Source organism: Aspergillus ochraceoroseus (assembly GCF_002846915.1).
Source record: "Aspergillus ochraceoroseus IBT 24754 chromosome Unknown P175scaffold_6, whole genome shotgun sequence".
Classification (NCBI taxonomy): domain Eukaryota; kingdom Fungi; phylum Ascomycota; class Eurotiomycetes; order Eurotiales; family Aspergillaceae; genus Aspergillus; species Aspergillus ochraceoroseus.
The window spans coordinates 642,260-666,552 of record NW_024468481.1 but is presented as its reverse complement, the minus strand read 5'-3'; the positions used below and the strand labels follow the sequence as shown (position 1 = coordinate 666,552).

The window sequence follows — 24,293 nt, the reverse complement described above, 5'->3', positions numbered from 1 at the left end:
GCCATTCTCCGTGTTCTCCTTTAATTCTTTGGCCTGGATATCTATCGAAATTCAAGCAATGGCGACAAAAACAATTCCTACACGCGCCCACGGGAAACCAGCGCCTACTGGTATTCCCAACCAAACGTCAGTTGCTCCCATTGAACAAATTACGGCAAATAGTTACTGATGGAATGCACAGACTATATTGTACCAACCTACCAGACAAGCTTCGAAAGCATGACCTCCGACTTTCGCTTTACACCCTTTTTTCGACCTACGGCACAGTTCTTGACGTTGTGGCTATGAAAACCGACAAGATGCGCGGACAAGCTCATATTGTTTTTAAGGATGTTCAAGCAAGTACACAAGCGATGCGTTCCCTTCAAGGGTTTGAGTTTTTTGGAAAGCCTATGGTATGTTACACTCTTCAGAATCCCTGGCACTCGGGCTTACGTGGTCGGTGCATAGAAAATTGTCTACGCCAAAGGCACATCCGATGTCATCGCCAGGCTTCGTGGAACGTATAACGCACCCGCGGGTGCTCTAGGACAAGCTCCAGCGGCATCTACCGATCTTCAAAAGTCGATTTTTAGCGGACCTCCAGGGTCAACGGCGTTGCCGCCAAGGCCTGCCGGAGATGTCAACGGAACAGCCCAGGGAGTCAAGCGGCCTCGTGAGGAGGAGAGTGATGAAGAAGAAGCACCGATGGAGGAGGATAGTGATGTACCAATGGAGGCTTCATCCGATGAAGACTAAGGCGCTGGTTGATCATTTCGGAGGGGAAATTATGGAAGAAAGAAATGAGGGGTCATCGCCGCGTTTGTTCCAATCCCCGGTCACGTATTCCCTCAGGCTGTGAGATATCCTCTGCCGCGAAGAGCTCGCTCGGCAGATGGAGTCGAAGGCAATTACCCACCAGTCCGAGCCACATAATGAGGTAGGCCTCGGGACTGATGCTATGTCGATCCGCGATATGCCTCATAGCGTCCGCAGTGTTGCAGGGATGAACAAAAAATGCTGGTGTTCCCGATATTGGATGATACTACGATACATGAGTCAGGCGGTCGAGTGTCAAGATCACTAGCACCTACACCGAAGCTAATACCACCCATGATACCCACGCTTTGAATTTCCTTTCTATATTGGTCGGGGACCAGATAACGGTAGACCTCGTCTATCCCCAATGGCTTGGGGTATCCCACCTGCCGTAAGATGAAATACAAGACGGGGACCTGGTATGTTGGGGAGAGGAGAACGTCATAATCTACTTGTAGAGTCTCACACGTGTTCGAAGTATGAACCAGGGCTTCCTGTGTGTAAATGTTAGACGACTAGAAAGCCAAAAAATTGGGCCATATCTCTCTCTACAGACGGGATCTTCTTCGTAAGCCTCGTAAGCCTCGAATTGCGAGTCCTCGGCATCCATGAATGCAATCACAGAATCATCCTCGGGAGAAGTGCGGGAACCGCCCAGGCTTTGGGATATCTTGAGAATCGGACCAGTTGCCTGACAGATAAGTTAGGAGAGGGGCGGAATAGGAAAAGAAAAACAATAGGAATCCATTGCATTACCTGTAACTGAATAGAAAGCCATCCCACCTTTGCCAGCCCCACCACATGAACGCGATGAAGAAAGGCGCGACAAGCCCCCTGGAATTCGTCGGGGGTGAGAAAGGGAAAGGTCGACAAGGAGGCCAGATCCGAGGAGAGAGGAGGAGGAGCGGCGGTGGCGGCCATGCGACTGGTCCTCTGCTCTGGTATGACTGCAGAAGCTTTTTGCGTTGCAGAGCAGAGCGTCAGAGAGGCCGTTTTCGGGCGAAGAAAGTTATGTATTGAGCTGCGAACTGAACGCGGATAGAGGTATGCATCTAAGAGCGGTAAGATCAAAGATTGATCGATCGAGGATTCCAGTTTCTCTTTCTTTTGCTGCTTTTTGTGGAGGAGGTTGAAGAATCCTCAGTTCATATTAATTATTCGCAACGGGATCTCCTTCAGATCCGGATTCATCTAAGGTACTGGTTTTGCCATCCGCATCCCATCTCCGCCGCTTCAATGAAGCAATAAAGCAATCCCCTTTTCCCTCCCAATTCGGTTGCAACGCATTCGTCATTTTATGTACCTTATTTCCCTTACTTGACTCTCAATATGACTCTTGATTTGCTTTCTTTCTCCGTTACCTAGGTTTTGTTTTTCGGGCTGACGTTTCTGTTTTATATCATTTCCCTCCCCTACCCTGTCGTCTCTCGACCGGGCCAACGTGTTGGTACAGCACTGGCGTTTCAGATCAACTTCATCTTCTCCGGTCATCAGCCTTCTTGGTGTTATTTATTCTTACCTCCATCCCAGGTTGGATCCCCTTTATCTTGGCCACGATTGTTAGTCCATTCCAGCCCGAACGTACCTCCCAACACCGTGAAAGCCAGCCAGCACATAGCCGCTCACCAGGCCCCATCTATGTCTTCCTGATTACCACTGCTGAGTTGAACCCAGGAGGAAAGTTGATCCCCCAGTTCTACTAAGTTCGATCACTATTCGGGGAAATGGGAAGCTTCCTGTCTATCCAAAACAGAGACAAGCGCCGTCGCTCGAATCGACTATCAAAACCTCCTCAGATTAAATCCACTCCGAATTCTATACATTCGCGCTCACCGCTGCAGCCCTCGACCCCATCGACATCTGCATGGCAAAATCCGTGGACCAACGTTTCGATTCCTGTCAGCCCGACGGATATCGAATCTAATCCTGGACAGTCGTTTCCCTCCAACTCCTTGCAATCGGAAACAGCCTGGAATCCCCCGGCTCGTGGACCTGAACCATGGCTTTCCTCCCCGACTTCTCCCACCTCCAGTGCCAGCAGGCCGGGTTCTCTATACAGAAGAGCTTCTTTCCAGCCCTCTCAGCCAGTGACATTTCAACCAACAACTCTCCAGACTACCCCCCCGTCCCCGTTGATTGGGCAGCCCAGAAGATCATACTCAGTCCACGCCCCTCCCCATAGGTCCAGAAGTACCATCCACCCAAATACGCCTGAAGCCACAACTTTCAGCAGTCATTCCACGGTAGAGGGCCAGGGAAATCCTCTTATTCGCCGACGATCTCTACTTACGCGACCTGGAATCGCTACCAGAAGATCTACGAAAGAGAGAGTCCCCCAGTTCTCTGTGGAACCCTGCCAGAATACGCTCTTTCCGATCAGCAGTCAGGCCATCCTACCTTCCACGACAGAGCTGTCACCTCCAGACCATGAAGAAAATTTATTCAACCGCTCCATCTCGCCGTCCCATCTTCGCCCGCCCACTCCCAGTGAGTTCGAGTACACTCACCTAGGGGCCCTCAAACTAGGGTCCCTACGCGTCGTCAATGGATCCGCCTCGCCGTGTTCCAGCGATCGAACCCGACTAAATTGCGCCGGAAGCCCGGTTCCGGAGTCGATTCACGATGGTTTGCACCCCGTGGAGCTTTTTGATAGGGCAGATTCCCTTCGGAATCGCACTCACGAAATGGAGGCATCCATGTCCCCGGACCGGCTCGATACGTCTTCTCCATGCCACGAGATGATCAGCGATTCCAAAGGGCTGGATACTTGGATTGGGGGCTCTTCCGGGGGACGGGGAATGCCCACCGGTATTAGTCCCCAGAACCAAGGGATCCTATCGAGAGACAGCCGGCCTGCAACGTCGCTCAACATTCCTCCCCTTCTTATTAGCGGGAAATATGACGACGTCCCGGGTAGTCCTTTCTCATATGAAAAGTCACCGACGGTTCTCGCCCCTCGCGGAATGGGTCCCAGCGAGACCGAGGACGAAGGTATTACTATCCCTGATGGGGACAGAATATTTATTCCGTTGCCTGAGAAGGCCCCCGAGAGAAACCTCAGCTACCGGGGATTTTCACACTCCCACAAAAAGGTTGACAGCGGCTATAGCTCTGCAACCTCCGTGCGCTCCCTGCAGGACAGCCGCCACCGTGTTTCTATAGAATCTCACAGATCTCCGCAGCGCTCTCCTGCTTTCCGAAGGTTTACCCTCGGGGGTAGTTCAAGGGATCTAGAAATTGGTGATTCAAACAGGCAGTCCAACCTCGGAAGTCAGCTGCCTCTGAACCGCCATCTCAGTCTCCAGGACCAGAAAATGAACTCTCGGCCTGATGTCACTCGCTGGCCAACAAGCATGTGCCATGAGCCCCAGCAGATGCAGGTGAACGGCCGGCTTAGGAGTTCTTCCCTCACGACTGCGGAGACTTCCAGTCGTATGGTGTCGGTTCCCCTGTATTGCACACAACTACGCAGTCTTGAATCTGCAGCCCTTGAATCTCCACTCCCTCTTTTCTCGCAAGCAAATACTGCTAAATTAGAGGAGACTAGCGAGTCTCTATATCCAAGACATATTCACGGGGCCCTCTCAGATTTGTATCCGGATTGCTCTGCTGACCCGGTACCCGTGAATTATGATCACGGGGATGACCGCTTGAAAACGGCCCTGGATGGCCGGACTGCAGCTCTGCTTACTGGTGATCATACTGGTGATAGCCACCATTCCTGCCACAATTTCATGGAAACATGCGGTTCGATATCGGGGAATAACTCTCCTAAAAAGTCCCCGACGAGTGTTGCAGACAGGCAAGAACCCCAACGTAGCAGTGCTGTGAAGAGCGAGATTCGGTTTCCGAGATCGAGCAATGAACCTCTTTTCCCACCAACACCAAGCAGTATTGTGGAAAACAACGCCGCCCTAACGCCACGGGGCCGTACCCGGACTCGGAGTATTGACTACCAGCGCCGCAAGTCGTCCAAGCCGCAACCCCCAAAAGTTTACGCATAAGCTTTCCTTTTTATTTATTTTTTTTTCATTATTCCTGACTAGATACCATCATTCTTATTTTGTTGAACCTTTTCATTTGTTGAACGCGTTCATATTGGCGTTGTGATGCCATATACTCGTGCTTTAGGATTACACCAGGTGGATGTCTAGGGAGTTGGTTTTGGGTATACCCTATTCGGAGTCTCGGTTGGGATCTGGTTCTGTCATTCCATCGGCGCGGACAGATTTCTGCTTATTCATTCTTTTGATTCAATCTTTATAGATATATATACATATATACACACACACATGATAGGACGACGGAAATGCATATCCACCTCCTCTAAACTTTTTCTTTCCGTCCGTCTGTCCACGATTCCAACTCTATGCCTAGACCCGGTAGTGATTATATTCTGGCATCAAAGGCCAACCCAACCGCATAGCAATTTTCCGTCGTCTGCTGGAGAGCCGGCAGGTCTACGGAGTAGGAGCGGTGAGGCCGCCTAGAAGAGCACGCTGTCATAAATAAACGGTGTCTCGCCGAGAATTCCCTGTTGATCAGACATATCCTAGTGAACTACCGCGCTTTGACTTGTATGTATATCATCCAGTTCCTACCCAGACCTATCTTACTGATTTCAGATGCGATGCAGAGCTAGTTGGTATGTAGCACCAGCAACGCAACGGATGTACTCCATGTCACTCACTATCTAGGGTACTCTATTCCCAACTCCAGATCTGGCACGTATAGCGTACTGTATAGCAATCTAGCCCGCACCCCATTAACCACGCACGTATTGTGATATATTATATGTATAAGCAAAAAAAGCCAAGTAGATGAGTTTCGCATCCATACCTGTAGAGTAAATATATATATATATATACCACATGTTCGCATATATGTACAGAGTAACTGGAACAGAACTAAAGCACCAGCCACAACATAGTTAGTTTAGTTACCTAGTTATGTTACTCCGTATAGTTAGTTGATAACTACCCTGTGGACGAACTGACTAACTTTCTCTAAAACCAAAGGGCAAAAAAAAAAAGAAAGAAAAGAGAAGAAAAAAAAAAGAAAAGAAAAAAAGAAATTGCTTTCTATTCATTGCATCATCCGCGAATCGAACGCGGGCCTCATCGATGGCAACGATGAATTCTACCACTAGACCAATGATGCTGTGGATGGAAGTCTTGCACCGTAGTGTGTTTCTCTTGCGAGGTCGCTACCTAAGTATGTAAGTTAGTTACCTACTCCCGTAGTTAACTAGTTACTACTTAACATAGGATAGGGGTTTATTTCCCCCTGCAAAGGCAAGGGTAGGTAGGGTTATTCAGGTTCTAGTCATCTGAAACATAACTGTACACTACTGCTACTACTTAGTACTGGCAGGTTCTCATTCATTACTGTAGTGGTGGTCCGTTGACTGTGGGTACAGAGTACGATATACATATGTTAATTGCGCTTCTATCTGTTGTAAAGTTGTTGAAAGTTAATTAATACATGATGATATGCTACTTGGAGGAAATGAATGTTAAACAAAACTCAATTTAATTCAGATCATTATTGCCGATACATGCCATAGAATAAACAAAGAAAGCCATTGCCATTGAAATGCTGCCAACCATGCAATCCCAAATCCCAAATTCATAAAGTAAGCGAACCAAGCAGAAGATGCCAAGTCGTAGATAATTACTCGACCCGGATCTTCTTGACCTTTGGTGCTGGCTCCTTGGGGACAACGACCGACAAAACCCCGTCCTTCAGATTGGCCCTGACTGAGTCCTGGTCCACTCGAGCAGGAAAGGCGAAAGTCCGCTGGAACTCTCCGATTGAACGCTCGGAGACCCAAAGCTTGTAGGTGGTCTCGGCGGCTTGGCTCTGCTGTTGCTCCACGGTCTTCTCTGCGATGGGAGCTGGATTCGTCGAGGACTCTGCGGGGGGGGTGGTGTCGGTCATTTCATCCCAATCTTCAACTGTGGCTTGATGAGACTTGACGGAGGAAGTCTCGTCGGAGCCGTCATCGGCGTGTTCGGGCTGTGCTTGTTCCTTGTGGTAGTTTCGCTCGGTGCGGCCCTTGATGACTAGGGTTTGGGGATCGGTAAACTCGATCTCAATGTGCTCCTGGTCAGCTCCGGGGACTTCTCCGTCGAGATAGTAGCAGTCATCTAGCTCGTAGACATCGAACTTTGGTGCGAATGATCTGACGGTGGTGGTCTTCTTGGTTGGCCGACGAGTTGTTCGATGGACGTCATAGTCATCGAGGAGCTGGAACAGAGGGGCAAAGTCACCCGAGCAGCGAGGGAAGAAAGCCATTGTTTGCGAGGGAGGAGAAGTGTAAATTGAACTTGATGATCGAGTTGGTCGTGATGGTTTATTTGAGCTTGGAAGACTGGAGAGGATGAGAATGTTACTCTCTGTTGGATGTGGATGATTTTGATGAGGAAGAAATGCGTAGAGCTGGGATTGATCCATTATTTTATATACAATACACTGATTTCTAGAAAGACCTAGTACGTCCATTAAAGCTGACCGAGCATTCGCAAGGAGTGTTCCAGCACGTCCTCGTCATCCTCGCTGCCTATCCAGATACATCTGGAACTTTCGATATATGTAGTTAGTAAGTGGAAGCTGCGGGAATCCGCGCGAACCTTCCGCGAAAGGAAATATCACGTGATGAGATTTCCTGGGCTGCGTTCGAGCTTGCCTGAGCCTTATTATCAGCTTGAACTCCATTACTCTCATATAAAATGGGTTATGGGGAGAGAACCAATATTTGTCCATCAATTGACATACGTGATATGGCTGCCTAGCTCCGTAAGGGTGGGAATATTGGAGGTGATAACCCCCAGCAACTATCGGATATTGCGAATTCCAGGCGAAGAATACATCTCCAGCTGCCGGTTGCCCTTGCGCAATAGATACTCTATAGCACTGAAGTCCTTCTTGCTAATAGAAAGATTCTTCTCAAATTCCGTTCTAATGTAGTGAGTGATCAGCCTTGTTTCATGTTGCCATCCATGGTAAGATGATTTTCCACCGAACGGAGTAGAGGAGTTTGGTAGTAAAATGCAAGATCTTTTTAACTCAAAACATACCTGGCGTAGGATTTGAAATTGCTTCTTGATTCCTAACCATTAACGAAGAGGAAAGATGGATTAGCCGACGAAAGCTAGCTCCTTAGAACTAACGAGCTCAAGACGTTTACTCACCACGGGCTTCTTCCGAATCTCCCTTAGACATTTGCGATAGAGGGACAAAACCTCTCTCTGAAGGCCGGATAACCGCGCCATTGCTATCTTTTGCTTGAAGGAAAGACAATCCAAGGTTCCTGCGTCATTGGGTGGGAAATTCCCGGAGGATGTGTCGGGGTTGAGCGTGCCTGGTTGGCGCTTTCCCGGCCGAGTTGCCGATGGGGCCCAGAGCTCGATACAGTTCCCCAACCTCGTCTTACAAGTAAACAATTCCCCTTCTTGATGCACCCCGCGGGTTTTTATATATAATTGAACCAAGCCGTTGCCGCAATATTATCGGTTGAAAGTCCCCCGGCGGAAAAGCTCCGATATAGCAAAAATGCCTGCTTTCTCTGTATGTGACCCTTGGACAAGAAGTCGCGCTAGAATACCCTTTTAAAGAAGCAATAAAATGGGCGAACAGCCTTTCTGGAGAGCCAGAGGATTTCCTACAGCTTACCATTCTCTCTCTCTCTCTCTCTCTCTATATAGCGTCTTATCCGTTTCCTGGCCAAGGATGGCCACATTTACTACGGAGATGCCACTCTCCCAACTGGGGTCAGCGACATTGCCAAAGCTACCAAGGCAAGGGTAATCAAGGGCGATATTTTCGGCCAGCATCACATCACAGACCAAATCGCCGACGTGAAGATGCTCCTTGCGCCCCTGGCAAGGAAAGATATCGGAACCGTGCGCTGTCTCGGCCTGAACTACGCGCAACACGCCAAGGAAACTAACCTTCCTATCCCCAAGTACCCTGTGCTTTTCTACAAGCCTATTACGGCGATCGCGGGTCCCACAGATGATATTCCGGTTTCTGCGATGGCGCAGGAAGGCGAGGGTCTGGATTATGAATGCGAACTAGTCATTGTGATTGGTAAGGAGGCGAAGAATGTCTCCGAAAGCAGTGCGTTGGATTATGTCCTTGGATACGCTGTGGGCAATGATGTCTCTCATCGGGACTGGCAGTTAAAGCGTGGTGGCGGACAGTGGAATTTGGGCAAGGGCTTTGATGGCTGGGCGCCCTTTGGGCCTGGTATTGTGTCTTCGGCGCTGATTCGGGATCCTAACGCGTTGAGCATCTCAACGAAGTTGAATGGTCGCGAGGTCCAAGCCTCCTCGACACAGGATATGATCTTCAATGTTGCTCAGACCGTGTCCTTCCTGTCCCAGGGAACAACCTTGTTGCCGGGTGATTTGATTTTCACGGGAACGTAAGTTTACTCCCGAGCTCCTATCGTTTGAAGGTTTGCGGCTTACTTTATCTAGACCCCAAGGAGTGGGCATGGGCAGAAAGCCTGCTCTTTGGCTTAAAGATGGCGATACCGTTGAGGTGGCCCTTGAAGGAGTGGGTACTTGCGTGAACAAAGTTGTCTTTGATAAGCCTTCCGCGAAGCTCTAGCGGTGTGAAATTGAATAAACCACGAGTTGCACAGGTAGCATCTCGGTTTGAACACCAGGGACATTACATGTTGACCTCCATGAAGTACATACACCTATATCACTGGCCATAATTCCAAAACCTACGAACCTCGTAAAAATTGTCTCGAGAGGGGCCCAATCGTTAAGAAATCTGCGAACTGTGTTCTATTATTTCAATACCCGTAAAAACTAAATAACATCCTAGTTAACCTGAGCTCCGTATCCTTTGATCGTTTCAGCAAACGCCCAGCTCTGGGCCTCGATCTGCTGATCTTCACGCATCTCGATTCCTTCCGGAGTAATGATAGCCAGAGAATACTTGTCAAGACTTCGTGCATCGCGGTACCAGAGAACCTTGAGACAGTCCTTCAGAGCTGCCACTGCGTCTTCCTTAGTGATTTCTTCAACTGGCCGCTCCTCCGGGAATAGTCGGCGCAGAATGGGGACGGCAAGATGAGCACCGAAACCGGTCGCAAGATGAGGAGCAGAGAATGTGGTTCCAAGCAGATCGGCGGAGCTCAGGAAAGGCTTATTGTCTCCATCAAAGCCTGCAACGAGGATGTGATTCCAGAGAGGGTTGAACTCGGAGCGACGCTTGTAGAAGACCTTAGACAGGTAGGTGTGAAGGTTTTTCGCGTTGAGCATGTTGCCGTGTTGCGAGTAGTTCTCTCTGATGTCGATGGACTCCAAAAGGCGGTCGATATATTGCATGTCCGACACATCACCACTGAATCCAACTATGGCGGAGTCGCCAAACACTCGGAGACGTTTGACATCGGTGAAACGGGCAAGAGATCCGTACGAGGCTACATGAAAAAACCAAGCAAATATGGGTCAGATATGCCTCACACATCATGCTAGCAAAGTGGAAAATATCGTACCCAAGTTATCAGCAGCAATTGCAACTCCTCCGTTGAACTTGACAGCGATAACCGATGTGCCCGTCACAGCTGGCGACTGAGTGTGAGCTTTTGGTCCGGTAGAATGAAGGTAAGAATGATCGTAAGGTCCGTAGATATCATCCCTAGGCTTAAAGCAAGATGTTAGAAACCTGACAACCTTGGTGTGATGCGACACCTACCCGACCCCAGGTTCCAGGAAAGTGATTCATGATGGATCGTAAAATGCAGGGACGTAACTGAGAATCAATAGAGAGATAGAAGATCGAAAGGGTTTCAAGATCAAACAAACAAAGCTCACTCGTCAACAATTGGAGGTGGGAGCTTAAAGCAAGAAACGTGAAGGCTAATAGTTATAGGGTCAGTCGTAAGTCAGTAGGCAGTCGTAGCTGACGGAGCTCTCGTTACGTGATCCGTGTTATCGCCTTAGGCGGTGAATCCATGTCCCATCAATCCAAGCATAAATAAGTCGCTCGAACAGCATCAAATTCAATGGTAATAGGAAAGCGGACTTCTTTTCTTATCGATCGAGGCGGATTATGTTGGTCATCATCTTGATGTAACAGGGATTTAACTGTGTAGAAATCTTCACCCTGCTCACCCTTTTACGACTACATTATCGCGAAACCGAGGGAGGACTTTGGCTTTGTTTAGTCGTTATTCTCCCAAGCTTGGATTGTCAAAGAGATACCTAGGAGGTACTTGTCATTCATGCTACTTTGGTCTTGATTTCGAATTTAATGTAGATCCCGGCCGACTGGATTCCGCTGTCACAAACTCAATGGCATCTCTCTGCCCAGCCTGTCTTCTCTCCTCCGCTCTCGAGTTTAGTTCCCTCTGTGTTTTGATGAGCTCTTCCTTGTAACCCCAGCTGGGTAGGCTTGATATATTCCATACGTCATGCGGTAATGAGCTGCTGTATTGTGACTGTTCGTCAATACCCGCATGTTCCATCATTTTCCTCAGTAAACTTGGATTCTTGAGTGACATTGAATCAGCCAACTTCTCATTGAAATGAACGTCCTGTTTCTTTAATGATAGAAAATGTGTAAATTTTGCATTTGCGGAAGGATTTGGAGACCCGGGAGGCGATGGCGGTATGTCTAGATTCGGTACCGGTGGGAGCGTCAGATCGTGAATCAATGCGCGCGACGACGACGATTGTCCATCCATTAACTGTGAAATTTGGGTTTCTTCGTGCGATGGCCCAAGGACAGGACCGCTGGGTTCTGGATCGAGGGCAGTTTCTCGAGAGACTGGCTGTGTATCTGGCACTTGTTGGTTTACTTAACCCAGTTAGCTTATAATGAATAAGTATCGGTATAGGCAGTACCTACCTTTATTTTCTTGTGTTGGGGTAGGTTCGATTTGAGGTGGATTAACTTCGCGCTGGAAAGTGTAAGATTTTGATCTACTTGGCCATGGGATTTTTCCGAATTTTGCCGCAAGCAACGTACCTTCAATGTCAGGGGGTTTTTGTGCTCGACCTCATCCTCACTACTACTATCGTATACCCCGAGACCCAACATTTTCGTCATATATAGATTAATGTCTAGGAAGATATCAAATGAGGACTATGCGACGTAGTGCCGCAATGGGACACGTGAGGTTCTGCGCTGATGACTGGAGGTGTTATGGAAACGCTTGTAATATACAAGGGGTTCACGTAGGCGGAGAAATATTAAAAAGAAAGATAATCTCCCCAAGAGGTTGAATATCAACTAATGTCCAAAGCAAAGCGAAGTATGAAGTCCGATTTGCGAAAGGAAGCTATGTGATTACATAATCCGAAGGCAGCTACAACACCGCGTCAGTAGGCGGGTGACAGCTCCATTTAAGCATTGAACCTCACAACCTCATCTCTACGATTTACCCTACAATATCAAAGAAGGTCTATCATTTTAAAACCAAACTTCCTCTAGATCAGATATCGGCCGCTTTTCTGAATTTGGAATTCCACGAGATGACGAGCCTGATTGACTGCAACCCTCACAGCGAGGCACTGGGATATTCCTTCTCTCAGCCAACGGGTGCTGGAGTCAAGGAGCACTCTTTCTACCCGTAAGTCATAAAAATATGTTTCATCCTGCTTTATAAATGATACTAATGTTGAGTTGTTAGATACACCGACAATGGAGGCTCAACGCTAGGCATCACTGGCTCTGATTTCGCCATCCTTGCTGGAGACACTCGTTCCACCTCCGGCTATAACATCAACTCTCGCTATGTTCCGAAGGTGTTCAAGATCGGAGGAGACGAAGAGACTGGCGAAGGTGCCCACATTATTCTGTCGGTTGTAGGTTTCGCTGCAGACGGAAACGCCCTCAAGGAGCGACTAGATGCGGTGGTGAAGATGTACAAATACCAACACGGAAAACCCATGAGTGTTAGAGCGTGTGCCCAACGACTATCCACAATTCTTTACCAGAAGAGGTTCTTCCCATACTATGTGCACGCTATCCTAGCGGGTCTGGACGAGGAGGGCAAGGGCGCCTTGTACAGCTACGACCCGGTCGGTTCATACGAGAGGGAACAGTGCAGAGCAGCTGGCGCTGCGGCTAGCTTGATAATGCCCTTCTTGGATAACCAGGTCAACTTCAAGAATCAATACATTCCCGGTAGCGGAGAAGGTCATGCTTTGGAAGCCAGGAAACCTGAGCCATTGCCCAGAACATCAGTGGAACAGCTTGTCCGAGATGCGTTTACCAGTGCTGTGGAGAGACATATCGAGGTTGGAGATGGCTTACAGATGATGGTCATTACAGCGGAAGGGATAGAAGAAGTTTATCACCCCCTGAAAAAGGACTAGAGGTCGAGAATGGCACCTGTCAATATCTCCGTATCTCATTAATTCTATGCAAATCGATATTTTCCTCATTGAATGATGTATGGATAGAAATATTCCAATATGAAACTTTTTTTCCTGATATCGTCTTGTGGATTTAATCATGCTCAATCCCATGTCAGCCCGCCCATAACGCCGGTATCGTAAAAGTAAAAGAAAATGTCGGTCCAGACTTTATATCAAAAGCGCTCCTTCATCCGCGATGCCACTTTACGCAAATTACCATATACCTTTCCCTTCTTGAGGTTAGTATTCAGTTGTTGTAATGGGGGAATAAACACGTACTGGAGGGCTGCCCAGAATCAAACTAACGATAGCCTCCTGGCCGGCGTTGATGTTCTGGAAACGTCCCAAGATATGGATCTTCTGATCGGCGATAACAATTCTTGTGCGACTGGCGTTTTCGATTGCATGCCTTGTTCGTCCATCTTTACCAGCGATACGACCAATAGCACGGCTCAGGTGCTCTCCGTTGAGAGAAGCCTTGACATCCTTAATTTCGAAAGAACGGATATAAAGATCATCCAATCTCAGCAGTGCAATAGCGTCGTCGACATCAAATCCGAGTGTGAAGGCCTTAACAAAATCTTCGCCCTTTTGCAGAGCTCCCGTGTCAGTGGTGTATTTAGACGTGCGCAACTCTACTGCTCGATTCTTGATATTCATTCGCACTTGTAATTTGAGGTGCTCAACCAGAGGAGGGTAGATTTTGGGCCAAGTGGCTTTCAGGGGAGTCATTCTGTGCGGTGGAACGGGAACCTTTCGAGTCTCAACTCGGTACACGGCGTTGGTATCCTTGGCGGGCGTGAAAACTGGTCGGCCTTCTTCGTCAATTCGCATTTCGTTATCTCCAGTAGAGTTGACTGGAACAAGGATAGTATCCGGGTTGGCCGAAGGCTGAGCGTCGATAAGAATTTCCTCATCTTGTTCTGTCGTGATATTAGCACGAATACCCAAAATTCACGGATGATCTCCAGCACAAACCATTTGTAGCAGGGGGGAAAGACATCTCAGAAGCTACTGAAGTATCGAACGATCGGAGAGCTGTTGGGGCCGGCATTTTGACGGAACTTTATTGAAACCGTTGTCCAATATTATCAGGTGATGCCACCACTCAATTTTCTGTATATTCAGCGGGGCGTTATCGCAAAAATTCTTGTGGTGTTGAAAAGAAGCACGGACTCAATTTCGGTGCAAACAAGGCAAACTCCAATGGATATTTTCCGCTGCCCTGCAAAGACGGGATGATTTCATTGAAATTTGTTTCAGAGCCGCTAGTCCGGCTGCATTCTCGCCTATCCAAGATTCTACCTTTCTCCCTTCTTCTGTCGGTAGAGCTCTGCCATTTATTCCTGCCTCAACGCGGGTTGTCCAGTATGTGACAGGCATAATGTCTGGTACTTTCGGACGCAGGCTGTACAGCAATTTCTGGGAGGCGGCAACTCCATTCCTAGGACGAGGGCTGCGCGTAAATCGCACTCGCTTTCTTGCTGATGCTGCCTCCTTAGACAATTCTATCTGCAATACTCTGTTCAAGGGACATACCAAGAAATTCTCATCTCAACCCCCTCGCAAAACCACCCAAATTACGAGACGATTCGCATCTGGAAGCTTTCTTGTCCTCGGCGTCTCTCCAAATTCTCCGGCGGTAGAAACCGGAGCAACATGCGCAATAACCCCGGAGAAGATAATATCACACAGAATTCATTCATTCGATAGAAACCTGTTCCATCACCTTGCACGAAACCCATCGAGGCGAGGATTCCATACAAAGAAGGATGATGTATCAAATGCGAATCTGCGAAAGGACCCTTATAATCAGGGAAAGGAAGAAGCGTCATCGGAGAGTCGCAAAGACGTTGTAGATGGCTATCGTCACCATGCTGAGGACGCAAAGCCAGTGAAGTATAAAGGGGAGCACCAAATAAATTTTTCAAACCGACATCTGATCGATCGTCTACCGCACATGCCACATCTCCATCGACCGACTAAAGAAGAGTTATTGGCGGCTGCGAATGGGTTTTGGTCAAGACTTAAGGTCCGATTCAAATGGTTCTCGATCCGAAGCGTCCGTCCTTTCAACCTCGACGAGATAACGGCTCTATTTTCGTGGGTCTTATTAGGCCATGTACTTTGGATTGTTCTGGGCACAACCACTTTTTTCTCTTTATTAATCATTGCAATAAACACCGTATTCGCTCAAGGTGAGTCATTGATTCGGTATACGACTCTTTAGATCCCTTACTAAAACCAACAGAAACCTTGGCCGGGTGGATCGGCAACTATCTGACCAGATCTTCTGGCGTAAAGGTTGTTTTTGAATCAGCTATTGTTCCCAAGTGGAGAGATGGTGTGATTACCTTCAAGAACGTTTTTGTGTCAAGACGACCTGGTCAAGGAACTGGACATGTTAGCAAGGGTTCGCCAAAGACCGCTGCTGCCGCCGCTGCCGCCGCCGCCCTAAGCGAGCAATCTAACCCAGACATCTCTGCAGTGGAGGAGGAAGACACGAACTATACCCAATTTGATGTATCAATTGAGACGGTCAATGTTACACTGTCATTTACGAAATGGATCAACGGTAAAGGGCTTCTTCGTGATGTTGAAGTTAAAGGAATACGAGGCGTGGTTGACCGCAGATCCGTGTACTGGCCGGATGAGGACCTAGACCCCAAGTCCTATCGACACGAGCACAACCCAGGCGATTTTGAAATCGACTCGTTTAAAATGAACGATCTGCTAGTGACAGTTTATCAACCCAACAACTTCAGGCCGTTTTCTGTGAGCATCTTTTCCTGTGATCTTCCACAACTGAGGAAGCAATGGCTCTTTTACGATTTCATGTCAGCCAACATGATGTCTGGTTCATATGACAATTCATTATTTACAATCCATCCGCGACAAACCCACGGTTTTACTGGTGCACAACTTGACAATGGGGTAGAAGAGGATGGCAAACCCAGTCCTTGGAAGAAACATAGCAGGATACGCATCGATGGATTGAACATAGATCACCTCAACCGTGGGGTTGAGGGGCCGTTTGGGTGGATTCATGAGGGATCGGTAGATATTGTTGCTGATATCATGTTTCCCAAGGATAACGATGAAAGCCTTGCCAAGGTAATGGCGGACTTCTACGATCGGTTAGAAGCCACGGTGACGTCCAATCGGTATTCCGACCCAACATCACCAGGCTCCGATACCATGACTTCGAGCGACGATAGACGATTCCTTATCACAGATTTGCGACTACATCTGAACAACGTCAGGGCCGTCGTTCCTCTATTTACACGCGACCTTTCCTACATCAACAACGCCCTCATCCGACCAATTGTCGCTTACATCAACTCACGGCGTACTTTTATTCCTGTTAACTGTCGTCTCGTCAAGAGGGTGGGAGACTTTAACGGTAGCTGGACTATCTATGATAGCGGTCTGATGGATGATCTCTCTGCAGAAGTAAGCCTCGCCTTTTACTTACCTTGTGTCGATCAGTTACTAACCCGGCTCCCATTAGGTATATGACGCGTTTGCCCGCGATGTAGTAGACGATCAAGCGCGCAAGCGACGGTTCAAAAAGGTTGGCTTCTGGTCACTTCAATTGGCTGCCCAGGCCATTTTTATGGGAATGGCTGGGAACATAGCCTAGCACTGTACTTTTATGTATAAACCATGTGGCGTATGGCGGTTTAATTGGCGTTTTTTGGGATTTTCAATACTCCACCGACTCCTACATATGTGAGGTCGGCAAACTCATCTTTTATCACCCAAGGCCAAGATTTTTTGCCGAAACATTTATACCACCTTATCCTAGTGATACAGTGATCACCAGCGAGTGTACCTAAGCTAAGGTATCTCGCACATATGTGTGTACGTCGGCTTACAGGTCGCGCCTTTCACATTGTATTATACTTTTATATACTCTTAGACCGATAACCCCCACAGTTTGAAGGTTGGATAGCGTTAGTTTTGGTCATTGTATATACACTAGGCTAGATCTTTCAAGGTGTTGTTTCGAGTGCACCTCTCTCGGTAGGTTTGTAAATAAAGTAATATAAAATGCTCGCAGGTTCGGTCCAATTGAGCGAGATGAAACCTCGCAGCCAGTAAGAATTGGGTTTGTTAATAGATTGTCATGGTATTGAATCAGTCCTGTTACAGCATTGAATGGGGGAGAAGAAAGAATAATAATGTCTGGTGCCAGTAAGATTGTCATCATCCATTTGACACTGGGTCTTCATTATGATAGTTGACAACAGTGACAGGTACTAATTTCTTTCCCCCTTTTCTCCTCGCCTTGCCCCCTCGCCTTTTTTTCTTTTTCAACTGTTCAAAAACCTTGAGCCCGGTCGATTGTCCCCTGGTCCCAAAGATTGCTCAAGACTCTCATGGATGCATTAAACCCACAACAAAATTATAGTTAATCCCAACTCCCTGAGCTACACCCACCCTAGCTAAGCTCTTGGGCATCAATCATCTCTAAGCCGTTGGCTCAAAGAACCCCCAGCCGAACCGTTTCTCAGGAGGTTTAGCGTCAGCCGTGGTTCTTCACACTTTCCTTTTCCCCCCTCCAATGCCTGCTTGGTCTGTGTGGGCTACGACTACTAAAAACAAGCCATGTCGCAGCCTCGGCGACAAGGTAATGACCATATCTTCAGCTCACTGCCTCCATCTACCGCAGCAGCAGCGTCTCCTATAGGTAAATATTCATTACCTGTGGATTTTTGGCTCGGAACAGATAATCTTACTACTCCTGCGATTTTTCAGCTCTGCGACCTGGCGGGCTGGCCCTCCGATCTGGGTCAGCTGTCACGGATTATTCCCCCCGCAAACCTTCGCTCTCTCCCCTGCATACAGACGGACGAAACCAGTCCCCCCATCGCACCGATTCGAGCCTGTCGCAGAGAACTGCATCGCCAATCTCATCCACAGCAACCTCGCCGTTGGAGAACTTATCCACGATCCGCGAAACAGCCCATGCTGCGTTTCCAACTCCTCTCTCGACTACTGGCCGAATCTCGATCGACACATCGTCAAACGCGTTGAGGAAACGGGCATTGAGCCATAATGAAATGAAAATGGCCGATCAAGTGAACGAGATAAAGACGCGCAAGGATTCCGACGCCACGGAGTCTACCCTGTCCATGTCGCCTTCCACTATGTCCCCGATCGGCTCCCTGAAGTCAATCTCCGGAGACCGGCCAGTTCATCATCGTACGATGCCACGCACCTCATCCATTGACTCCGCGATTTCATCTCTTTCCTCGGCGTCGCAATCTCATAAAGCTTCGTTTGACGCCAACTCGATCAGCAAGGCTGATATTGATAATTTAATTACGGCTGCTGGATCACCCGAGGCGGTGATTATTCACCTTCTCAAGGAGAAGCATCATGCGGCGTCCCAAAACTCTCAGCTGTGGAGACTTGTCGACAAACAGCGGACCCTCATTCTTGGGTTGAACAAGGACTTGGAGCGAGCGATGAAAGAGAAGGAACGATATAAGAAGAAAGTCAAGGAGCTCCAGAGCGCAGCGCCACCTCTTCCATCAACGGAAGTGCAGCCCGTACGGCCTCCTACTGCGGACAGTTTGGACACAACAATCACCCAGATATCTCCTACCAATGGGCCGGCAAAAAGTCCACATCCCACCGACAAACCTGGCGCGCACCCGCAGCGCTTACAAACTGGAGACAGCCGAAGCTCCCCTGGCAGCACACCCAGCTTACAAAAGCTGGTTGAAAGCGTATTACTAGCAGATGAACCTGATCTAAGATGCGAGTCGCAGAGCTCGCAGAGACTGGCTTCGATCCAGGAAATGTCGACTACGAGCCCAACCTCTCCCGTGAGCCCAAGTTCTACTATCCATGATCTTGCATCTAGCGGGAATAAGAACCCTCAGGTGCCACACCAAATTCGAAAAGCCCCTCCTGCGCCGTTGAATCTCACTCCTACAGACCGCACAGCGTTAGAAATTCCAGAACGTTCTGACTCGGAATCTGAGTATGAGGATATTTTAGCGGTTGAAGAGTCGCCAATAGAGCGTGGGAGAAGGAAAACTAGAGATGATGATGACAGGGAACGTGAAGCTGTCCTAGAAAGAGAGGGCTCGAATGCTCTAAAGAATATCGAGGGTTCAGGGACAGGGCCGTACGCTGGATTGGCCATTGACCCAGCACCTTCAGACTCAAGGCGAGCAGTGCCTGCAGAGGCACTGTCATCTACCATGAGCCTTCGTACTCTACCTTCAGCCTCAATTCCTGAACGTGTTATCATTACTGGGCCAAAAAGCCCTGGTTTGCCGCTAAGCCCAAGACCTGAAGACCGTCCCCTAGGATCTCCTCTACCGCGTATGCCACGAGAAATGCCAAATTCATTCTCTTCCTTGACCATGCCCTCGGGCAATCATCTTTCAGGGCTCGCTTTGTCGCCTCGCGTTGGCAAACACCCAAATCCGTTTGTTGCCGGGGGCCACACGGTACCCAGCACACCCACACACGCTGGAATTCCGGCTGACTCTTACAACCGACGTATTCCTTCAATTGATGCTGCCGTGAAAATTGACAGCCCCCAATCTCCAGAGCATGCAGCAATTGGTATCTACCAAGGCTTGAAGTCGGAAGACTATCCAAATCTTCTTTTGCCTCCGAACGCACTCCCTCTAATTCAGGTGAAAGTGTCGTCATCAAGGCTTCGACCTTCAAGAAACAGCTATATGGCCATGAAACCATTGGAGGAAGAACCGGTATTCACCCTGAGTGTATTCTCACGGTCCGAAAACTCGGAGCTCTGGCGAGTTGAAAAGGTAATTGCTGCCCTTCCTCAACTCGACCAACACGTACGACAGCTCTCTGCATTCCAGGGCAAACTACCTGATCGATCCATATTCAGTGGGCATTCTCCGGCCAAGATCGACGTAAGACGTGCCGCCTTGAACTCGTATTTTGAAGCCCTACTTGATACCCCGATGGATGAAAAGGCTGCTTTGGTCATTTGCCAGTTCCTTACGTCAGATGCGATTGAGCCTCGCGACGATGAATTAAGTTTACTAAAGGGCAGCCATCAGGCAGGATCGGAAATCCTACGTGGTCCGGATGGAAAGCCCAGGAAAGAAGGGTATTTAACCAAGCGAGGAAAGAACTTTGGTGGTTGGAAAGCCCGATTCTTTGTTCTGCATGGGCCTGAGCTGAAGTACTTTGAGGCTCCGGGTGGCGCTCATCTTGGAACCATCAAACTTCACAATGCTCAGATAGGTAAACAATCCCAGAATACATGCCAGAGCAATCCGCCTTCACAGGCTGATGACGACTCCGACAACCAATATCGCCATGCCTTCCTCATATTGGAACCCAAGAAGAAGGACTCGTCGGCTTTAGTACGGCACGTGCTGTGCGCTGAAAGTGACGAAGAAAGAGACTCATGGGTTGAAGCGCTCTTGGAATATGTTGAAGGGTCGTCGGAAAATGAGGCCTCTGCCTCCAGAACCCCAAGCCAGGTATCAACAAAACTGCCCACAAATGCTGCTGCCAAATCAAAACTGTTCCCTAATGGTAGTAAGAAGGCCGGCAAAGGCCCGGATAGTCCAGACTTGGAAATCTCCGACACCGTTCAAGGATTTAGCTATGACGATGCTGTTCCTGCTGAACCCCCTGTTCTGGGGCCGTTTGACAGATGTACTCCTAGGTCCCCCATGTTCCCACCTGGGTCAAGCATTGAGGACAGCCATGCAGCGTCTCTAGACCCCGCCCAGATCTCGTCCAAAATGATATCTGGCCCAACTAACGGTGCGGTAATTCAGGACGTGGGTGCCTGGGGTAACAGGACTACTAGTACAAGGGAAAAGAAACGCAGTATTTGGGGGTTCCGCACAAGGTCTTCAATTGATCTTGCTTCTCAGATTCAGGCACTGTCAGAATCTCCTACAATTCAAATCCAGGGTCCTAGTGGCGAAAAGAGGGAGCTTGTTAGACCAGTTTTCGGAATACCACTGGCAGAAGCAGTGCAATATTGTGCACCGCAAGGTGCTAATGCCGACTTGCCCGCAGTTGTTTATCGCTGTATAGAGTATCTCAAAGCAAAAAGAGCAGAGTCTGAAGAAGGAATCTTCCGACTGAGTGGCTCAAATATTGTTGTGAAAGCATTGAGAGAGCGATTCAATACTGAAGGTGATGTTGACTTCCTTGCTGGAGATCAATACTACGATGTCCATGCTGTAGCATCGTTGTTCAAACAATACCTTCGAGAGCTACCCACAACGGTTCTCACCCGTGAACTGCACATAGAATTCTTGCGTGTGCTAGGTAAGCATCATTGGCCCATAATACAAAACACTCACTGAGAATCATACTGATGTCGTCGTCTACAGAGCTCAACGAAAAGCAGAAGAAGATTGTGGCTTTCAATTCCTTGGTCCACAGACTTCCAAAGCCCAACTTGGCCTTGCTGCGAGCTTTGGTCCAATTTCTGATAATCATTGTCAACAACTCCGATGTGAACAAAATGACAGTCAGAAATGTGGGCATTGTCTTTGCCCCTACCCTGAATATCCCTGCTCCTGTCTTTTCAATGTTCCTCACCGAATTCGACGAGATTTTTGAGGGCACACCGGGCTCCAACGTAGACGCAATGTCGTTGACGGTTGATCATTCTTTGACCCCAGAGGATATTAGGTCTCCTCGACGCCAGATGTTCTCCGAAATACCTACTCCCGCACATCATCAAATGACTTTCCCCAGAGCTGGGGACCGTTCAGATGACTATAGCGCACAACACGACACTGGCTTCATTCCCATGCAGCCAAGCTATGAGCCGTATTCACACGGCACAGCGGATAATTTCCCAATGGCAATGCCCAGAATGCTGGCACCAAATGACAATTCCCGAGCCGCCAAAGCAAAGAGGAGGGAAAGCTCCATGCTTTTCATGGAATTTAATAACGAAAATGCATCTGCAGCTTCTCACGATGATCATGGTAAGAGCTTATAGTTCTATCCCGTCCCCATGCTCCGCGGTCCCAATATTAACCATTCCTAGCTTAACATCTTTTATACACGAGTCGGAAACAGTTGTGTCTCATGCCACTCAGGTTTTTGATGTCATACAGCACTGCCCGCTTTATCACTTTCTCCACTCCACGTTTCTATGAACTTGACTTGCGCTTCTCATTCCACCTCCTTTGCTTGTCCCATGGCTTCGCTTCCATGATCAAACACGACGATTCAAACGAATGTGCAACGACGTATATAAATGCCTGACTACGGAGTACATCCGACTACGAGCCAGAGGAATGTTGTTTTAATTTTAATGGTAATCCAGAACCTCAAGGTCTCTTCCTCCTCCTCCCTCTTCCTCCCTCCCCCCAAAAATCCTGTTTCACGTCACTTTGTTTTTTCACATTCTTCCCTTTTCTTTTCTATTTGCGTTGAAACGTGATCTATGGACTTATGGTTTTCAGCCTTTATGGTTTGTTTTCGTTTTCGTTTTCCCTTTTTTTTTTTTTTTTTTTTTTTTTTTTTTGTATAAATTTCTTCTTTCTTGCCTGTGTTTGCGCTAAGCAACTGCAGGAATTTTTATACCCCTTCCTTTTCTTGTCACATAGGTTGCCTGCTTTACTATGAGTTTTCTGTATTGTGTTATTGGAGTTTCAGATCTATTTAAAATTCGGTTTCATCCAACCCAACTTTCTATGTAGCTTTTTAAGTCCAAATTAAGTCCAAAGTAGTCAAAGTAGGGATGGATGGTGCTTGGAGCATAAATTTGATCAGGTACTCGAATTGCTTCACATTGATAATCATACAAAGACCATATCGAGAGAATCCATCCATCCAAAAAACCAACAGACGCCGTCATCTAATATTTGTCATGAGCAAGTACATATATATATATATATATATCAATGGAGGATTTTTAGAAGAGGAGAAAGAGAAAAGAAAGAAAAGAAAGAAAAGGTTAGAAGCCCTTTGTACGATCTCCCTTCCAAAATCCCATTAGCTCTCCATTCTCCCGCACCCAATCCCTCACTCCATCCACCAACGCCTTCGCCATCCCCTTGTTCTTATTCTTCCCGTCCGACTGCAGCGCACTGCGGCTGAATCCCGCCGTGGGCACCTGCTCCCCAGTCGCATACTCCGACCCCATAGTCGGCAAGACATTCTCGCCCGCGCTGAGACTCACGAAAAGCGCAAACGGGACCAGCCACACACAGAGTCCGAAATACGACGCGACCTCGGTGAAGGTTGGCATATCGCCCGGACTCAGCTGGTAAGGCTGGCGCCAGCTCGAGCCGGGGCGCGGGGTGGTGATTGGTTTCGAGAAGTGGCGAAACCACAGCCAGTGGTTTAGGCCGACGAGGACGCAGGAGAGAATAAAGAGGGGGTCGGAGAGTTTGACGATGGGGAAGCGGCGGAGGTTGCTTGCGTAGACGAGATGCGACCCGATGCTGAGGAGGGAGAGGAAGAATGGGAAGTGGTCGAAGAGGAGGAGGAGGACTTGCATGCCGATTATGCAGTATATTAGTCGGGTGAGGAGTCGGCGGGTGAGCACTGTGTGCTCTTCTACGAGCTCTGAGAGGTAGTATAGTCCGGATGCTGGGAGGGTTGTTAATCTCATAAGCTTTTTTTTTTTTTTGGAGGGGGGGGGACGCGAGGTGGGATAGTGAGTGGTGTTGTGGTGGTGGTGGTGGTGGTGATGTGTGAGGTATAAACTGAAGGGGGACTCGAGTATAAATGCTATGCGCAAGCGAGGTGCTGAGCTTACCTATGGCCAGAGTAAGGAATGAGAACCCTATTATCACTCCCAAGTACCCTAGTAGCGGTAAAATCCACATTGTGAAGACGCGAAGCTGCCGTTGGAACTCGGGTTGAGGTGATCAATTTGCGAGGAGAGAGGCAAATACAAGCGAAACCTGGGCGTAGGGCTATCCAGGGGGAGATAGATCAAACCGACCTCGTCATCAGAGAGTCTCAGATATGATAGGGGAAGGAGATGGAGTTGATTGGCCTGTGCGAAAGCAAGTCAAGTGGGTGGTAAGCGTAGGAAGATTGAAGCTTCATAGTGTTCAAATCGTGTATACATGGCCTTCCTGCCTCAGGCTGCAACCCTACGACGCCAAGACACAA

The 24,293-nt window shown here is 48.4% G+C and overlaps 12 protein-coding genes and 1 non-coding gene across 13 annotated transcripts; 6 read left to right on the top strand and 7 right to left on the bottom strand.

Annotated features, from left to right (window-relative positions):
• Positions 1 to 58: 58 nt before the first annotated feature.
• Positions 59 to 738, top strand: P175DRAFT_0494373 (U2 snRNP complex subunit MSL1; the record flags this gene model as incomplete). Its single annotated transcript, XM_040896012.1, has 3 exons — positions 59 to 126; positions 182 to 395; positions 451 to 738. The coding sequence occupies 3 exons, from the start codon at positions 59 to 61 to the stop codon at positions 736 to 738; spliced, it is 570 nt and encodes a 189-aa protein (XP_040750618.1).
• Positions 739 to 790: 52 nt separating this feature from the next.
• On the bottom strand, positions 791 to 1,719 carry P175DRAFT_0440433 (ATG3/ATG10 family protein; the record flags this gene model as incomplete). Its single annotated transcript, XM_040894020.1, has 4 exons — positions 791 to 1,024; positions 1,074 to 1,313; positions 1,355 to 1,489; positions 1,555 to 1,719. 4 exons carry the CDS (start codon positions 1,717 to 1,719, stop codon positions 791 to 793), a joined length of 774 nt encoding a protein of 257 aa, XP_040750617.1.
• A 390-nt stretch (positions 1,720 to 2,109) lies between these two features.
• On the top strand, positions 2,110 to 4,946 carry P175DRAFT_0292484 (uncharacterized protein). The gene is made up of 2 exons (XM_040892788.1): positions 2,110 to 2,328; positions 2,473 to 4,946. Exon 2 carries the CDS (start codon positions 2,523 to 2,525, stop codon positions 4,800 to 4,802), a length of 2,280 nt encoding a protein of 759 aa, XP_040750616.1. The 5' UTR covers positions 2,110 to 2,328; positions 2,473 to 2,522; the 3' UTR covers positions 4,803 to 4,946.
• A 941-nt stretch (positions 4,947 to 5,887) lies between these two features.
• P175DRAFT_0t98 lies at positions 5,888 to 5,958 on the bottom strand. The gene has a single exon. It is a non-coding gene; the product is annotated as a tRNA-Gly (tRNA).
• Positions 5,959 to 6,471: 513 nt separating this feature from the next.
• P175DRAFT_0510509 (uncharacterized protein) lies at positions 6,472 to 8,072 on the bottom strand (the record flags this gene model as incomplete). The annotated part of the gene is made up of 4 exons (XM_040898515.1): positions 6,472 to 7,126; positions 7,636 to 7,758; positions 7,878 to 7,909; positions 7,992 to 8,072. 4 exons carry the CDS (start codon positions 8,070 to 8,072, stop codon positions 6,472 to 6,474), a joined length of 891 nt encoding a protein of 296 aa, XP_040750615.1.
• On the top strand, positions 7,888 to 9,603 carry P175DRAFT_0292451 (fumarylacetoacetate hydrolase family protein). Its single transcript, XM_040892787.1, has 4 exons — positions 7,888 to 8,367; positions 8,505 to 9,226; positions 9,282 to 9,465; positions 9,522 to 9,603. Exons 1-3 carry the CDS (start codon positions 8,353 to 8,355, stop codon positions 9,412 to 9,414), a joined length of 870 nt encoding a protein of 289 aa, XP_040750614.1. The 5' UTR covers positions 7,888 to 8,352; the 3' UTR covers positions 9,415 to 9,465; positions 9,522 to 9,603.
• On the bottom strand, positions 9,577 to 10,629 carry pre4 (proteasome core particle subunit beta 7). Its single transcript, XM_040897458.1, has 3 exons — positions 10,516 to 10,629; positions 10,316 to 10,463; positions 9,577 to 10,240 (listed from the first exon to the last, which is right to left on the bottom strand). Exons 1-3 carry the CDS (start codon positions 10,543 to 10,545, stop codon positions 9,636 to 9,638), a joined length of 783 nt encoding a protein of 260 aa, XP_040750613.1. The 5' UTR covers positions 10,546 to 10,629; the 3' UTR covers positions 9,577 to 9,635.
• A 247-nt stretch (positions 10,630 to 10,876) lies between these two features.
• On the bottom strand, positions 10,877 to 12,071 carry P175DRAFT_0502741 (HCNGP domain-containing protein). The gene is made up of 3 exons (XM_040897457.1): positions 11,791 to 12,071; positions 11,671 to 11,722; positions 10,877 to 11,619 (listed from the first exon to the last, which is right to left on the bottom strand). Exons 1-3 carry the CDS (start codon positions 11,860 to 11,862, stop codon positions 11,048 to 11,050), a joined length of 696 nt encoding a protein of 231 aa, XP_040750612.1. The 5' UTR covers positions 11,863 to 12,071; the 3' UTR covers positions 10,877 to 11,047.
• Positions 12,072 to 12,179: 108 nt separating this feature from the next.
• prs3 (proteasome core particle subunit beta 6) lies at positions 12,180 to 13,263 on the top strand. The gene is made up of 2 exons (XM_040895490.1): positions 12,180 to 12,394; positions 12,455 to 13,263. The coding sequence occupies exons 1-2, from the start codon at positions 12,297 to 12,299 to the stop codon at positions 13,140 to 13,142; spliced, it is 786 nt and encodes a 261-aa protein (XP_040750611.1). The 5' UTR covers positions 12,180 to 12,296; the 3' UTR covers positions 13,143 to 13,263.
• Positions 13,250 to 14,353, bottom strand: P175DRAFT_0291812 (pre-rRNA-processing protein PNO1). The gene is made up of 3 exons (XM_040892786.1): positions 14,163 to 14,353; positions 13,464 to 14,107; positions 13,250 to 13,414 (listed from the first exon to the last, which is right to left on the bottom strand). Exons 1-3 carry the CDS (start codon positions 14,236 to 14,238, stop codon positions 13,358 to 13,360), a joined length of 777 nt encoding a protein of 258 aa, XP_040750610.1. The 5' UTR covers positions 14,239 to 14,353; the 3' UTR covers positions 13,250 to 13,357.
• Positions 14,354 to 14,380: 27 nt separating this feature from the next.
• On the top strand, positions 14,381 to 17,197 carry P175DRAFT_0461733 (mitochondrial distribution and morphology protein). Its single transcript, XM_040894771.1, has 3 exons — positions 14,381 to 15,382; positions 15,436 to 16,637; positions 16,696 to 17,197. The coding sequence occupies exons 1-3, from the start codon at positions 14,569 to 14,571 to the stop codon at positions 16,825 to 16,827; spliced, it is 2,148 nt and encodes a 715-aa protein (XP_040750609.1). The 5' UTR covers positions 14,381 to 14,568; the 3' UTR covers positions 16,828 to 17,197.
• A 287-nt stretch (positions 17,198 to 17,484) lies between these two features.
• Positions 17,485 to 22,692, top strand: P175DRAFT_0461729 (GTPase-activating protein BEM3). The gene is made up of 4 exons (XM_040894770.1): positions 17,485 to 17,877; positions 17,946 to 21,476; positions 21,542 to 22,147; positions 22,210 to 22,692. Exons 1-4 carry the CDS (start codon positions 17,796 to 17,798, stop codon positions 22,212 to 22,214), a joined length of 4,224 nt encoding a protein of 1,407 aa, XP_040750608.1. The 5' UTR covers positions 17,485 to 17,795; the 3' UTR covers positions 22,215 to 22,692.
• Positions 22,693 to 23,039: 347 nt separating this feature from the next.
• P175DRAFT_0461727 (uncharacterized protein) lies at positions 23,040 to 24,198 on the bottom strand. Its single transcript, XM_040894769.1, has 2 exons — positions 23,932 to 24,198; positions 23,040 to 23,762 (listed from the first exon to the last, which is right to left on the bottom strand). The coding sequence occupies exons 1-2, from the start codon at positions 23,999 to 24,001 to the stop codon at positions 23,125 to 23,127; spliced, it is 708 nt and encodes a 235-aa protein (XP_040750607.1). The 5' UTR covers positions 24,002 to 24,198; the 3' UTR covers positions 23,040 to 23,124.
• Positions 24,199 to 24,293: the final 95 nt, after the last annotated feature.

What these genes read in the sequence shown, in the direction of transcription:
- prs3 (XM_040895490.1), top strand. Translation starts at nt 12,297, where the DNA reads ATGACGAGCCTGATTGACTGCAACCCTCACAGCGAGGCACTGGGATAT. An exon ending in AAGGAGCACTCTTTCTACCC is followed by an intron (nt 12,395 to 12,454) that starts GTAAGTCATAAA and finishes TTGAGTTGTTAG; the next exon opens with ATACACCGACAATGGAGGCT.
- P175DRAFT_0461733 (XM_040894771.1), top strand. Translation starts at nt 14,569, where the DNA reads ATGTCTGGTACTTTCGGACGCAGGCTGTACAGCAATTTCTGGGAGGCG. An exon ending in AAACACCGTATTCGCTCAAG is followed by an intron (nt 15,383 to 15,435) that starts GTGAGTCATTGA and finishes TAAAACCAACAG; the next exon opens with AAACCTTGGCCGGGTGGATC. An exon ending in TGGATGATCTCTCTGCAGAA is followed by an intron (nt 16,638 to 16,695) that starts GTAAGCCTCGCC and finishes GGCTCCCATTAG; the next exon opens with GTATATGACGCGTTTGCCCG.
- P175DRAFT_0291812 (XM_040892786.1), bottom strand. Translation starts at nt 14,238, where the DNA reads ATGCCGGCCCCAACAGCTCTCCGATCGTTCGATACTTCAGTAGCTTCT. An exon ending in TTTCCCCCCTGCTACAAATG is followed by an intron (nt 14,108 to 14,162) that starts GTTTGTGCTGGA and finishes ATATCACGACAG; the next exon opens with AACAAGATGAGGAAATTCTT. An exon ending in TGATTCTGGGCAGCCCTCCA is followed by an intron (nt 13,415 to 13,463) that starts GTACGTGTTTAT and finishes AACCTCAAGAAG; the next exon opens with GGAAAGGTATATGGTAATTT.
- P175DRAFT_0502741 (XM_040897457.1), bottom strand. Translation starts at nt 11,862, where the DNA reads ATGTTGGGTCTCGGGGTATACGATAGTAGTAGTGAGGATGAGGTCGAG. An exon ending in AAAACCCCCTGACATTGAAG is followed by an intron (nt 11,723 to 11,790) that starts GTACGTTGCTTG and finishes TACACTTTCCAG; the next exon opens with CGCGAAGTTAATCCACCTCA. An exon ending in CCCAACACAAGAAAATAAAG is followed by an intron (nt 11,620 to 11,670) that starts GTAGGTACTGCC and finishes AACTGGGTTAAG; the next exon opens with TAAACCAACAAGTGCCAGAT.
- P175DRAFT_0292451 (XM_040892787.1), top strand. An exon ending in GATTTGATTTTCACGGGAAC is followed by an intron (nt 9,227 to 9,281) that starts GTAAGTTTACTC and finishes TACTTTATCTAG; the next exon opens with ACCCCAAGGAGTGGGCATGG.
- pre4 (XM_040897458.1), bottom strand. Translation starts at nt 10,545, where the DNA reads ATGAATCACTTTCCTGGAACCTGGGGTCGG. An exon ending in TTCCTGGAACCTGGGGTCGG is followed by an intron (nt 10,464 to 10,515) that starts GTAGGTGTCGCA and finishes TCTTGCTTTAAG; the next exon opens with CCTAGGGATGATATCTACGG. An exon ending in AATTGCTGCTGATAACTTGG is followed by an intron (nt 10,241 to 10,315) that starts GTACGATATTTT and finishes TTTTTCATGTAG; the next exon opens with CCTCGTACGGATCTCTTGCC.
- P175DRAFT_0461727 (XM_040894769.1), bottom strand. Translation starts at nt 24,001, where the DNA reads ATGTGGATTTTACCGCTACTAGGGTACTTGGGAGTGATAATAGGGTTC. An exon ending in ATTCCTTACTCTGGCCATAG is followed by an intron (nt 23,763 to 23,931) that starts GTAAGCTCAGCA and finishes CAACCCTCCCAG; the next exon opens with CATCCGGACTATACTACCTC.
- P175DRAFT_0292484 (XM_040892788.1), top strand. Translation starts at nt 2,523, where the DNA reads ATGGGAAGCTTCCTGTCTATCCAAAACAGAGACAAGCGCCGTCGCTCG.
- P175DRAFT_0461729 (XM_040894770.1), top strand. Translation starts at nt 17,796, where the DNA reads ATGTCGCAGCCTCGGCGACAAGGTAATGACCATATCTTCAGCTCACTG. An exon ending in AGCAGCAGCGTCTCCTATAG is followed by an intron (nt 17,878 to 17,945) that starts GTAAATATTCAT and finishes GCGATTTTTCAG; the next exon opens with CTCTGCGACCTGGCGGGCTG. An exon ending in AGAATTCTTGCGTGTGCTAG is followed by an intron (nt 21,477 to 21,541) that starts GTAAGCATCATT and finishes CGTCGTCTACAG; the next exon opens with AGCTCAACGAAAAGCAGAAG.